This window comes from Saccostrea echinata, unplaced genomic scaffold (assembly GCF_033153115.1).
Source record: "Saccostrea echinata isolate AGI-Se365-2 ecotype Australia unplaced genomic scaffold, CSIRO_AGI_Sech_v1 ptg000009l, whole genome shotgun sequence".
NCBI classification, from domain to species: domain Eukaryota; kingdom Metazoa; phylum Mollusca; class Bivalvia; order Ostreida; family Ostreidae; genus Saccostrea; species Saccostrea echinata.
The window spans coordinates 12,671,296-12,685,969 of NW_026889758.1; the positions used below are offsets into that span (position 1 = coordinate 12,671,296).

General features: G+C 33.6%; 2 protein-coding genes across 3 annotated transcripts in view; one reads left to right on the plus strand and one right to left on the minus strand.

The window, feature by feature from the left end:
• Nucleotides 1–6,269: 6,269 nt before the first annotated feature.
• Nucleotides 6,270–14,674, minus strand: part of LOC133181789 (lysosomal-trafficking regulator-like) — a 50,963-nt gene continuing 42,558 nt past the window's right edge. The window contains exons 41-52 of one of the 2 annotated variants that reach the window (XM_061316385.1): nucleotides 14,276–14,342; nucleotides 13,728–13,884; nucleotides 13,281–13,421; nucleotides 12,943–13,160; nucleotides 12,082–12,270; nucleotides 11,528–11,720; nucleotides 11,264–11,403; nucleotides 11,059–11,157; nucleotides 10,829–10,971; nucleotides 10,389–10,643; nucleotides 9,223–9,297; nucleotides 6,270–6,753 (exon numbers count right to left, since the gene is read on the minus strand). In XM_061316385.1, coding sequence (XP_061172369.1) covers nucleotides 6,633–6,753; nucleotides 9,223–9,297; nucleotides 10,389–10,643; nucleotides 10,829–10,971; nucleotides 11,059–11,157; nucleotides 11,264–11,403; nucleotides 11,528–11,720; nucleotides 12,082–12,270; nucleotides 12,943–13,160; nucleotides 13,281–13,421; nucleotides 13,728–13,884; nucleotides 14,276–14,342 — 1,798 coding nt within the window. In that variant the 3' untranslated portion in view covers nucleotides 6,270–6,632. Of the gene's footprint in view, nucleotides 6,754–9,222; nucleotides 9,298–10,388; nucleotides 10,644–10,828; nucleotides 10,972–11,058; nucleotides 11,158–11,263; nucleotides 11,404–11,527; nucleotides 11,721–12,045; nucleotides 12,271–12,942; nucleotides 13,161–13,280; nucleotides 13,422–13,727; nucleotides 13,885–14,275; nucleotides 14,343–14,674 lie in introns of both variants that reach the window. The other variant, XM_061316384.1, reaches the window with a different exon arrangement.
• Nucleotides 7,488–9,102, plus strand: LOC133183323 (tripartite motif-containing protein 2-like). The gene has a single exon (XM_061318284.1). It carries the CDS (start codon nucleotides 7,493–7,495, stop codon nucleotides 9,029–9,031), a length of 1,539 nt encoding a protein of 512 aa, XP_061174268.1. The 5' UTR covers nucleotides 7,488–7,492; the 3' UTR covers nucleotides 9,032–9,102.

Genomic DNA, 14,674 nt, shown 5'->3' on the forward strand with positions numbered 1-14,674 from the left:
CCTTATTAGACTTCCAAAATGATATATGATTGGAGGTAAAATTCAATACTTCCGAGACAAGCCATGTTATAGATAATGTACAATATTCTGAATCAAGGAAGATTAAACACGATCAACGTCAGAATTTCGCTTTAACTTCTCGCCAGTTTGCCAATAATTCTAGGCTAATGTGATTTGGGGAGCAAAATTCATCATTTGATCAATGAAAATATATTTTATTTTACTCCTAGATATTAATCAATGATATATTCTTTTTTTTATTGTATATTTCAAAGTTTCGCTTCTCCCATTTATGCACGGGGGTCAAAGTTCTGTGGTTTGTAACTTTGCATGTACGAGTTTGATAAGAAAACTACTTAAATATTATTTTTAATGAATTATTGGTGTGTGCTAGTTCTTCTTACATAACTTAAAGTGATTGTGATAGTACCAAAATTGAAAACCTTTCATTTTCTAAGAAAAGTGTAAATATAGTTGATTTAAATAAAAGTAATTTGGTGTTCCGATATCTCTAGTAACCCAAACATTGCGTATATGGGAACAGAATACCGTATGCAGAAAAGGGTCAGATACAAACAGAAATTAAAACAGGTTTTATGTAGCACAAAAGTAGACATCTACCAAATTTTACCCTGCTTCGAGACAGAGTCATATAATGTTGTTTGAGGTCTCTTTATTGATAAATGTTCTTGAAGTCTCTCATTACAACTATTTAAGTTCTTTTAATAGATGGTGAATATTCATGAAGTCTGTGATAACCACTTTATAGATAATAAATATTCATGAAGACTGTTATTGCCACCATCTGAGGTCTTTTAATGGATAAAAAATATTCACCAAATTAATCTGTAATCACCATTATTTATAACTTTTTAAATACATGATAAATATTCATGAAGTCTGTGATTATACCACAGTGGCTATTTTAGGTCTGTTGCAACCACTATTGAAATAATCATTTCAATAGTGGTTGAGAATGCAGTTCAAAAAAGAAAGAACTATATTCCAACCTTTATTAAAATAACGACCGCTATTGAAATATTTTTATAGTAGTTGAGAATTCATTTCAAATAACACTTCACGTTGCAATTATTAATGAAATGAACCCATTATTGAAATAATTGTTTCAAAAGTGGTTGAGAATGCATTTCAAATCCAACACCACATTGCAACCATTATTGAAAATAACACCCAGAGTGAAATAAATGTAAGGATTAATTGTTTATCATGTTAATCTATTTAACAAATAAATGTACTGAGTTATTCATATGTAAATGTACGTTTCCCTATATGTTGTAGAAATACTGTAAATACATGAACATGCTTGATTAAATTGAAGTAACTAAAATTCAAAGTATAAAATTAGGGGGGAAAAAACAACATTATAATTCATATAAAGACGAAAGGAGACCGATAGCTATGTGGACAGACTTTCTGATGGAAATATGTTAATGTTTTTGATCAAAACGATGCAGCTAATAAAGTTTGTTTTATCTTATCTCAAAAAACTTGTTTGTTTCCCCCCCCCCCCCCCATTTTTTTAATCTTTCAAAGTTTGTATAAAAATTAAAATGCAACCATAAAATTATCCTTCGCTTCACACTGTAATTTTTCCAACAATGAAGTTGCTTCTCAACTAATACTCATCCGCAAACTATCTCCATATATAACATTCTCCTCTACATTCTTAGCTTACCTACGCTACCAATATAGATAATAAAACCATGCTTGTTATTATACTTACGAGGGACTTTATTAGTGGTCACTGATGTAAAACCGCTATTGAAATAACGCTTACTATTGAAATAATCATTTCAATAGTGAGCTTTATATCAAAATGGGCCCACCATTGCAAACACTATTGAAATGACACCTAACATATGTATTGAACAAAATATTGTTTAGAGTACTTTATTCTACAAAAAAAAAAAATATCCTAAACACATCTGAAGTTATAAATCTTATGAAAATTATGATATTCGTTGGTAAAATTGGGGAACATGAAATATTATTCTTCAGTAAAGATTTATAAACTAGTATTTAAAGTACGTAAAACAATAGAAACATAGAGTCACAAAACTTAAACTAATCTTGACGATAAGATTAAAATGAACAATTAATCTTTATATATTTTAATATTGGATGTTATTTCAATAGTGGTTACAATGTGGTGTTGGGTGTGAAATGCTTTTTTAACCACTATTTAAATAATTATTTTAAAAGCGGTCGTTATTTCAATATTGGTTGCAAAGTAGTGTTGCTTATGAAATGTACTCTCAACCACAATGGAATTAATTATTTCAATAGCGGTCGTTTTTATGCCTCCGTATCGAAGATTTGGGGGTATATTGTTTTTGCTCTGTCCGTCCGTCTGTCTGTCTGTTTATCCACAAAAACTTTAACTTTGCCCATAACTTTTGATTGGTTGGAGCTATGGCTTTCATATTTCAAATGTGTACTCCTTGTGACAAGACCTTTCTTTGGGTGCCACCATATTTGACCTTTTGATCTTGGAGTTTGACCCAGTTTTGCGAAAATTTTCCCAACTTTAACCTTGGCCATAACTTTTGAACAAATGGAGCTAGGGCTTTCATACTTCACATGTGTAATACTTGTGACAACACCTTCCTTTGGATACCAACAACTTTGACCCTTTGACCTTGACCTTGGAGTTTAACCTACTTTTGAAAAAATTTAACATGGGCCATAACTTTTGAACGGTTGGTGCTAGGGCTTCCATACTTCACAAATGTCATCCTTGTGAAAAGACCTTTCTTTGGATACCAACAACTTTGACCCTTTCACCTTAACGTAGGAGTTTGACCTACTTTTGAAAACTTTAACCCTGGCCATAATTTGTGAACCGTTGGAGCTAGGGCTTTCATACTTCACATATGTAATCCTTGTGACAAGACCTTTCTTTGGATATCAACAACTTTGACCCTTTGACCTTGACTTTTGACCTACTTTTGGAAAACTTTAACCTTGGCCATAACTTGTGAACCGTTGGTGCTAGGGCTTTTATACATCACATATTAATCCTTGTGACAAGACCTTTCTTTGGATACCAACAATTGTAATCCATTGACCTTGACCTTGGAGTTTGACCTACTTTTGGAAAACTTAAACCTTGGTCATAACTTTTGAACGATTGGTGCTTCAGCTTTCACATTTCACCAGTATATTTCTTGTGAGAAGGCCTTTCCTTAGGCACGATTTTTTTTTTTTACCATTTGACCTTGACCTTGATGTTTGACTTACTTTTGAAAAACTTTAACCCTTCCATATCTATTCAATGGTTGCTCCTAGGGCTCTCATATTTCACAGGTATATTCCTCGAGACAAGACCTTACTTTGGGTACCAAAATATTTGAGAAAGTTTAACCTTTGCCATAAGTTGCCATACGGGGGCATCAGTGTTTCACAAACACATCTTGTTTTTGGTTTTGTTTTTTTTTAATTATAATTTTTTTTTGTAATGATAGATATTCATGAAGCCTTTGATTACACTATTCGAGGTCTTTTAATGGATGATATATATATATATATATATATATATATATATATATATATATATATATATATATATATATATATATATATATATATATATATATATATATATATATATACGAGGGGTTATCAAAAAGTTCGTGGACTGATGCGATAAAATCAATACTATGTAGTCTGTGCTTACAAAATTTATAAGAAACATAAAACAACAAAAGTTTAAGAAATGTTGAAAATTTTAGCTCGATACGTTGATAATGTTCCAAATTATTCTAAAATAAAAAAAGACATTATATGATCACCCGGCGCTGTCGCCGTTTAGTTTCATGACGTCCGACAACGTCATTGTTTCTCATTGTCCGCTCTCTCTACCTCATACACTTATCTTGATGAGATTACCTGGAGTTAAGTAAGGATTAAAGCCCATCTTGTTTATATGACTTTATAATGTCATGAACAGCTGCTTACAATGCATATAATATTGTAAATGGATCTATACAAAGGGAAAGATCCTCACTTGATTATGCCAGAATACTTAGCTTGTTGGAGTTCAAATTCTACCACACATGATCAAAGTCACTTTTGACGTGACTGACTTTTGACACCCTGACTACAAATCGACATTAATTATGCATCTTTCATCTCTCTGAATCTTTTTGGGCATTAAAAACAAATGCTTTGGATGCATTTTATTTCTCTTTTGCCCGTTTTAATATTCCTTAGGTCTATACCAGTTTTTCCAGGTTCGAAACTTTATAAAATGCTGGAAGAAGAAACCCCTCCCCCTTTTTGACGTCATTTTCAAGCCTAAATTTTTTTGACACTCCATATAAAATTTACGATAAAATTTCAAAGAACGTACAGAATAGGGTAAAAAGTGCAAATTTTACAGAACAATTGTGTCATACCACATGCCTGAAATAACGGGATTTTTTGATGACAAATGCTCATATCAAAAGAGTTTTTCTCAGTTACACTTAGGAGGAAAAACCGTCATATTTGAGGTTGCGCCGCCTGGAAAATACCATTGCTTACAAAAACATTAAAAATTTATTTAAAAAATAAAACTTATGATTAATGGTTTATTCTGTAGATAGAAAAGACGACGCTAACTAAATGTTTTAAAATTCATTGATGTACCTAAACCGGTTTTAATCTTATGGCGCTAGTCCACGAACTTTTTGATAACCCCTCGTATATATATATATATTACGTACGTGTCAAAATGGACGAGAATACAACAGAACAAAGTATAATGTAAAATTGAATATGACATGTATACTGTGAATAAAAAAATTAATACAGTAGCGCTAATTATAGTTTAGGTTGATTGAGAACACGTTCAATTTGTTTAATACATTGTAAATATATCATTATGTTTTGCCAATTTAGTTTATAAATTAATTGTCGACTTACATAATTTCCCAAAGAGGTGATTCTTGGTTCCAGCTTTTGTTCTGGGACCAATTCATAGTGATTACCTCTGTAATGTTAAGATGATCTCATTTCGGATTCTTAAAGGATCGAATGTAATAAAATTACGCAAGACAGTGTCTAATCCCTATGGACACATATTTTAATATTACATTTCCTACAATGTTTAATGTAAGGCTAGGTCACTCTTCTTCCAGACTTTTATTGCAATTTTTACCTGATAATTAACTGGTGATGGTAATCTGATTGAGATCACTAAATTGGTGACTTTCATTCGAGTCAGCTCGATTCCACTCGTATAAAACGGGATATACATGTATAAGCCCTCCACATATGAAATTCTTGTAGTCGTGTATAATAATTTCCGTCATTGCTATTTTCCTCACGCACTCTTTTAATTTCATACATCGGTCATCAAAGTGCGTTTAAAAGTTACCATCTCCCTTTTGTCATGAGATCCTGTAAATTTTGTAATTTTCAGAGTTCAGGAGGGGAAAAAACATTCTTTCTTTTTTTTCATTTTTCTACTCAAGAAGCACAGATATCAATTTTTTTTAAACAATGAAAAGAATATGTCCGTAAAATTCTTTAATTAGATGTATGTGATCTGGGTAATGTGTATTAGTTTACCTAGATGAAATGAACAATAAATATACTGAAATTTTTGCTCCTCAATTCAGATTCTCATTGAGCTATCCGCTCCCAAAAAATTCTCTGTGTTCATTTGGAATCAGCAATTATTTCTACGGAATGTTGGGATATTCTCTATCATGAGTTTCATGACAGACTCTCAATTATAAAACTTAATAGAGTTTTTACACCTCTTACTAAACGAATAAAAACAAAATAAATCAGTATCTTTATTATCTTTATTACAAAATAAAAACAATTTATGAATCTTAAGAGATTTCATGGTATAAAGTGATTTCTATATACGGATTTCAGAAATCTTTATTATATAAAGATTCTTTGTCTTCATATTTAAAAACGTAATGAATTCAAAAACAAAAAGTCACACAATTTTTCCAAGTGCATGTTTTAAAAAATTAAATTTGAAAACACTTTACTCCTCACAAAATATTGTTGTAATACAACTCTCCCACACTAAAAGCTCCAAGCCTAATCTGAACTCACTACAGTATAAAGCATTCTCACACGAAAATCAATGTCAAATACAACATGGCACTAGGATCATATACCGGTATATATCAGTATACTGGCGTATGGAATGTTGAATAAAGTGTATTGAGCAAATATTGGTCAATTTATACAAAAATGACTTTGGTAAAAATGATTGTATACTATGAATAGATTATACAAATATATTATATTGTATATAAATATAAAATACATTTATTTGCTTAATTATCATTTAAATTATCCAGTATCTTTGTTTAATACGTATCATGTATTTTCATGACGTTTTTCAATAGGTTCCAATTGAAATATCAATATATAAAAAGATTGCCTTTAATTAAAAATTGTTAAATACTATATCAAGCTGCCTACAACGTGACTTTAATGAACTATGTACATTATTTCACAGTTTAATTGATCAAGTGGAGTACAATGTATATGAAAATGATGATCAAAAAATGTTTCTGTACAATTATACTCAGAATTCTGAGGTGTGTTGCCCTAACAAAAGATACAGTCTAGCTGGTGAGATGCCACGAGTCTTCCCGACTTTAGATGTGAAGGAGAAGGTTATTTGGTCTGATTCGACCAAAGGGAGGTGACTCCCACACTGTAATTGTCCCATCAGAAGACGTCATATACAGGCGCGAGGAATCATTAGTGAATGTCAAACTGAAATAGATTAAAAAAGCAAATGAAAAAATGGACTACCTTTATTTACTAGTATTGTAACATAATTCCACAGTTAAATGTCTTTCTTTTCTTAGATAAATCTTTCTAGAATTAAACAATATATTGTAACATCAAGTTCAATTTTGTTAAATCTGGAATTAAATATATCTACATGGTTATACTAATTATATATAACAGTATCACACTTCCCCACACTTTTTCTGAGAATATGAGAATAGCATTTTGCTGTTTTTCTGGTGTGGGGATATCACTAAAAGACAATTTGTAAACAGCAACCCCTCATTTTAGTATGCTCCCCCCCCCCCCCCAAACACACACACATACATGAAAGAAATAGTTTTGAGTTTTGGTTGTTTTTCTTTTTTTTTTCTTTTGCTCGTCAATAATTTTCTGCCCCCTCTCCCTTGAAAAAACTAGGCTATGTGCCTCCTATATTATTATGTACAAAACTATTCAAATAATCCTCTGGCTGAATTATTTTATCAGTGACTTATTACTCCAAAACCAAAAATCTACAGAATATATATATGTATGACTTCCTGTAAACAAGTGTATTTCCTCACTATTCCTTCCTCAAAGCTATGTTTCCCAAAATTAAAAGTTATCAAAGCTGAATATCTAACAGGAAAAATTTGATTTTAGAACAGGAAAGTTTGAAGCATGAATTAATTTCAGAATGGTAATTCAAATGTGAAACAGTTTGGATAATGTTTATATCATGGCAGCTTTTTGCAACACTCAGGCTCAGGCAGCCCTGAAGACATGTCATGACCATGGGGACTTGCTGGACATGTTTTGTGTGGATTGTGAGGAGGAGATTTGTTTGATATGTGGACAACAAGAACATGGTTCTCATGACTGGAGTAGAACATTAAAAGTACTGGATCGTATCAAACTGGAGCTGAGAGAACAGTGCAATGTGGTCAGGCAAGACAGAGTCCCTGGACTGCAGGCAGAAATCCAGAAAATCAAAGAACTAAGACAGGAAAATGAAAACCTAGTGGCAGAAAAAACAGAGAAAATTCTGACACACACTGAAACTGTCATGAAGAATTTACAGAGAATTTGCTCTGGGTTAGTTATATACTGTAAAGCAATCAAAGTGCAGAATGAAGAAAAACTAGATGCAAAAGAAAAGGAAATAGAAATTTACCTATCACAGTTTGAATCCAGTTTGAAAGACATAGAAGAAGAGAGTAAAACCATAGATTTGTCCAAATTACTACAACTTAAGAAAAATGTGGAATCTGTACCCGACCCTTTACAACTCTCTGAACAAGATTTAACTCTGCATCAGATAGAATTCAATGAGGGAAAAAAGGATGAGAAAATGTATCAATCTATTTTAGGAGAAATATTCCTGAAGTATGACAAAGTCACAGTCACAAAAATATTTGAAGCCAAGAAAGGGAACAGAATGATAAAGTATATTTCTCCCATATCTGACACACAAGCTTGGTTCAGGGAATTCAGGTCCTCAGAGAACGTTCTGCTCAACATTGCCAATGGAAATGCAGAGAGCGGGTGTATGTTTGGGGAGACCCAATCTGATCACATACCTGATGATTTTATCACTTTAAGCAACGGAGTTCACATATACACCTGGCATGCAGGGCATTCTGTGATGAAAATTTCTCCCCCAAAGGCTAACATCAGTGAAATGTCCACCAACAAAGTGGTCAAGCTAGCAGACTTATCCCCCTTGTTTCCTGTTGGAATTTGTGCGACAGCAGAAGACCGATTCCTTGTTTCTGCCATAGATACCACAGCTTTTAGTGAAGATCTCTTCACCAAGAGACAACCAAAGAAAAGTGTTGTCATGCTTTTATCAAATAGTGGAAAGACCAAAAAGGTTTACCAATATGATGAAGATGGAAAGACAAGTTTATTTTTATACCCTTACAGGATATCAGTAAATACCAATGGTGATATTTGTGTGATTGATCGTACAGCAATTGACAGTGGACAGTTGTGTGTACTTTCACAGGGCAAACTCAGATATCGCTACAAAGGAAATGGTCCAAACCAATCAGAATTTGATCCAAGGGGAATTTCTTGTGATTCTGCTAGTAACATTTTGTTAAGTGACTGTGGCAATAAGTGTGTACATCTGCTTAAGGAGAATGGGAATTTTCTGACTTATCTAATCAGAAGTGAAGAAGGACTATGGTCAATGTCAATGTTTCTGAACATATTATGGATTGGAGGGAAAAATGGTTTTATTCATGCCTACAGATATCAAATTAGTGACTCATAACTCTCTAGCAAATGTTAAGAATACCAAAATAAAACATATCATATGTAATTATCCATTTTTATTTTCTTTAGTAGCTCAAAATGTAGCACTGAATTTCTCAACATTTTCCCATTTCTTACATTTTCCTGTGTCAGCCTTTCTAGTAAGTGAGTCATGACTTAGACACAAAGAGCACCTGCTTGGAATCTTACCTGATCACAGGTTTGTGCAAGAGATTCTCAGTCTGCAGATCTCTAAGCACTGTCAAGTCCATACTGCTCCAGAGTCTGACAAAAATAATCAAGAGGATCACAATACAAGTACTTAAAGCTCTTCGATGTAATGGTTAAAATTACTGAAAATCAATTAATACTAAGCCATCAAAAACAAGTATAAAGTCTTAAAATGGGTAAAGTCTTGCATATTTGAATAAAAAAAAATTTAATTGCAGAAAAAAATTGTATTTAAATTAGGGATGACAATCAAATACAGAATTGCTAATCGGTTAACTGCAAGACGTTCCGACTGATTAACCGGTTAATCGTATCAAAATACATGTACATATTTTCTTGACTTTTTTTTCTTTATTCACATACACAAGAAGACTAAAAAGGAAGTTAGACGTTGTAAACTATTTGTTTATCTTGATCAGGAAACCTTTTGTACATAATTATGTTTTACTTCAATTTCAATAGACAAGAAACAAATGAAGAAAACCATGAAACATGCCTGAGAAATCAGACATTTATAATTTTCAAGATGTCCCACAAGTTCATTCTGCATTCTTCCTCTCTAAACTTTGTTCCAGTTGAGAATAAACTGTTCTCTTGTCTTGCATTGTCACTATAACCATGACTAAGTCTGAACTTTCACTTAAGTTACAATGTTTGTCTAAAGCTATAATTTAATAGAAAACGGCAAAAGATAGACGGTTCACAGTGCTCAACTCTGATTAAATTAATATCATTAAAGAATTACAGATCAGTCAGGGTACCGACAGGTTGTTTAAACAGTAATTAACTCTTCACAAGCTGACCAATTACCCATGCAATCTCGATCAAGAGAGCCATAATTACCTCCAAATAACCTTAAATAGATATGTAAAAACGCTAAATTATCACCGTTTGTGCAATATTTTTTTTTTAAATAAATTTTAAGAAAATTGCGTTCAAATTTACATATATTTTATTTTTTTCCGATTAACCGATTACAGATTTTCTAATTGATTAACATTGTTCCGACCGAGTAATCGGTTAACGGGTTACAAACTGCCATCCCTAATTTAAATTAATTTTTCTTTTGACAATTTATTTTCTACAATTACCTCACTTGTCACAGAAACAAAGATATTTTCGAACAGTAAATACGGCTGGTGTACCTAATGATTCCATTATCCATCCCCCCAGCGAGGATGTTGACAGACTGACCCTCCGGGGCCGTGGAGAAGCACAGACAGTTTATACAACTCTCCAGTGTGGTGCTCTTGGCTATAGGTGTGGCATTAATGGAGTGAAGCATTAACTGACTGCCTGGACCCTTCTGACTGACCGAGGCAATGTCTCCCAGTGTACTGCTGATGGCCACCACTCTAACAGGTGACAAATGACTGGTAATAGACCTCACGTAACACAACCTGTTAAAGTATCAACAGATCTTTAACCACTGAAAGTACATATATTTAAACAATAATTTTTTCTGACAAGATGCTCAAATGCAAAATTTCATTAGTATTATATTTATACAACAGGCTTTTGTTCATCAACATTCTCTTTTCACAATAGAAAGTATTGATGAAATTGAATAATGAATACCCCTGACCTATTGAGGTCCCAGATAATACAGGTATGGTCCTCACTCCCACTGACTACCACACTGTACAGCTTACACACCACCAGAGCATTGATACTCCCTGTATGACCGTGGAGCACCTGTCTGCTGCCTTTGATTTGTAAGCAGCTTTCCTGTAAATACAAAATTACATTTATTTAGATTCACCTCAATCCTTTGTTTTCTTTTCTCCTGTGTGGTAAGAGTTGTAGTAAGTTTACCTTTGCCTGATTGAACACAGTGTTGTAGATTGTTATGGTTCCACTAGTCCCTCCAACAAACAGCAGACGACAGTCTGGTACAGAGGCACAACACGTTACCTGTGTCAAATCAGATCAATTCATCACACATCGATAGAAAAAGGGAAAAATATCTTAAAACATGTTTATTGGACAGAAAATTACTGATGGAAAATATATATAATACCTGTTCAAACGGTGAGTGGGAAAGAAGATTAATTGGCGGATTTTCTTTTTTCACCTGACGAATTCTCAATATACCATCTGCTTCTTTCCAGTCTAGAATGGCTGCCCAAATAACATCCGTGGAATTGTAAATAGTAGACACTGTAAGAAATATGGTGGTAATAAAATGCAGAATTCAATTCACAAATTATATTTTTCCACAACGGCTGAATAAATATATGTGCATAAAAAATTTTACGACATGTTAAAGACTTTGAATTTATACCTTTTTGTTTGCTGAGCATTGTGAGACAGTGGCATTTTTCCCCAACCCCAAACACTTCTCCGGTAGGGAAAGCAGTCAGACTGGCCACCACAGCATTGTATCGACCCTGCCAAATGATTTCAGGGGGAGCTAAATTTCGGGATCCAACATACACTCCCCACTTCATACCATTCACACTGGCCAATGGGCTAGGCTAAAAATAGTAACGATGGCATTTTCAGAGTGATAACCTTAAGTCATCCAACAGTAAAGTACTTCAAAAACAAGATTAGTGCAAAAAGCAGGCAGAGTTAGACTGAAGAGAATTAAGCAATGTTGCTATGCATAATAGACTGGGAATTCTTTTATGCTTGAGGCCAAGATTTTGATCTTGATTGTTGAATTTTCATCTTCTTGAATTAAAATGATTCTAAAAGAAGCTTTGTTCTTGTATTTGGTCAGCTGGGTGACTGTGTCATAATGCCAGAGGCAGACAATGGTTAAAATTGACCACATCTAGGAACAGGAGAGGGACTCACAACATAGGGAAGCTGAGGCATCTGTTTAACTGGTACCTCTGCTAGGTATGATGTTGTAGAAAACAACTGCGAGATGATGTTAGGTGTGTCCTGTTGGGAATTTCTCTGGGGGTGAGGCCATTTAAACAGCTGTTTAGGGGTTTGACCATAGGTTTTGACCATTGTCTTCAGTGCATGGCGCCGTAGTGGGTCAGTCACGCTATCTATGTCCATTCCAAAGTAGGTCTGAAATTAAACAGCAACAGTACATTAACACTATGTTTACTCTATAGAAAGTACTCTTCATATACATAGATACAAAAATCTTCAATAAATAATGAATATATATCAAGTTTCATTCCTTAAGGGTTAAGCATCAGTACTTTGGGTTTGTAAACATTTACATGTACATTAACATTGCTTGACTTTGACTGGATCTAATTGTACATTAACATTGCTCGACTTTGATTGGATCTATTTGAACATTAACATTGCTCGACTTTGACTGGATCTATTTGTACATTGACTTTGCTCGACTTTGACTGGATCTATTTGTACATTAACATTGCTCGACTTTGACTGGATCTATTTGTACATTAACATTGCTCGACTTTGACTGGATCTATATAACATTAACATTGCTCGACTTTGACTGGATCTATTTGTACATTAATATTGCTCATCTTTAACTGGATCTATTTGTACATTAACATTGCTCGACTTTGACTGGATCTATTTGTACATTAACATTGCTAGACTTTGACTGGATCTATTTGTACATTAACATTGCTCAACTTTGACTGGATCTATTTGTACATTAATATTGCTCGTCTTTAACTGGATCTATTTGTACATTAACGTTGCTCGACTTTGACTGTACCTGAGTTTAGACTGTACCTGAGTTTAGACAACACTTACTGAAGGATGGAAAACATTGATGGCCTTCACGGCTTCCTCTCCTTGCTGTTTATATCCAAAAACCAGATCTATCCAGTTATGAAGGTTTTTTGTGACGTAATCCGACTCTAATGCTTGACGAAGAATCATCACAAATAGACGGGCATCATTGTTGCACCATGGAGCAAGATTTACATCATTTACAACCTCTCCATTCTGTCTTTTTCCAAAGTCAAAACCTACCAGTAAATTTCAAATTACTTTTTAAAACAACACTCTACACCAAGATGTCAGACTAGGACACTTTTATGGTACACATTTTTTGTTTTCTGTATTACAATAAAAGGGGACTCTTTTACCTTCACTGTTTTTCAGAAATTCTGGAAGGAAAAAGAATTCTGGGATTAACTCCTTAACATCTGTAGCTGATTCAAAACTGGCAAGTCGCCAAGCTGTTTGTACACTGTGAAATGTTCTGTCTGGCAGATCAAAGTTCTTATCTACAAAATATTGTTCCACTATTAGAGATAAATATAAACTCATTGACAAACCTATTCATTTACTGTAATTACACCTAACACAAAATTTAAACTTAAAATGTACCGGTAATAGATTGCAAAGTTATTTTTTTACATTGAAGTCTTGAGGACAGCGTGTGGCAACTTTCAGATATTATTTTTTATATAAAAAGAAAGCCTTGATCTTGTTACACACTCTTAACTGTGAAGAAATATTTTTACATTCCTAGTTCATAACTTCCGATACATTTGTGACTGTATTTATTAAAACCTTCCTACTTGAGTTACCTTGGTAACTCAGGAACATTTTTGTGAATGGTGGAAGTCTAACAAGAAAATGGAGGACAGTGCCACTATTAGAGTAATGGCTGCCGTAATGATAAGGTTCCACCCTCAGCAACGAGTTATCAGTGCCTTCTCCACGATCTCTCTCCTGCTTCAGAATCTACTCAAAATATGACACAGGAATAATGAATCAACTCACAAAAATAAGAGAAATAATGAATCAACTCACAAAAACAAGAGGAATAATTATGAATCAACCTAAATCTTAATATTGTCTGATCAAACTATTAGTCTATCTCAGAATTCTTCAAATCAGAAATACTGTATACAGGGTTATTTTCGCCCCATGTTATTTTCACCCTAGTGCACTTGCGACCATTTTTGCCCCATTTTGAATTCACCAGTCACAGTTCTGTTTAAGAAATTATGCTGTGTTCTTTGAATTCGCTCCGTTTTAAATTCGCCCATCTGTGATTAAGGCAAAAGGGGCGAAAATAAAATTTCCATGTATACAGTAATTCAATCAGTCTACTGAATGCTTTGTTACTAACGTTGTAGTTGTCTATATACTTCTGCTTCTTTTCTTCAAACTGCACAGACATGGGCTTACTAAGGTTCCTGTAAAATAAAAAAAATCAACATTTGTTACAAACTTCTTCTATTTAAGATTTCTTACTTCAATTCTTATATGTAAGTCATGTTTATGTAAATACAGTGCTATTAAAACATACAAGAGGCCCATGGGCAACATCGCTCACCTGAGCACATTGGCTAGGCAAAAGCACAAATCAGTTCAGTATTGAAAAGATTACTGGGGGGGGGGGGGGGGGCATGAATTCTAAACAACCTGATGATGCTTCCATGTCAATATAACAAATGGCTTTGTTGTACTTGAGAAGTTTTAAAAAAAATTTCCCATATATTCCTTTGTAAAAATTTAATCCCCCATT

Coding starts and splice junctions, on each gene's coding strand:
- LOC133183323 (XM_061318284.1), top strand. CDS start 7,493: ATGGCAGCTTTTTGCAACACTCAGGCTCAGGCAGCCCTGAAGACATGT.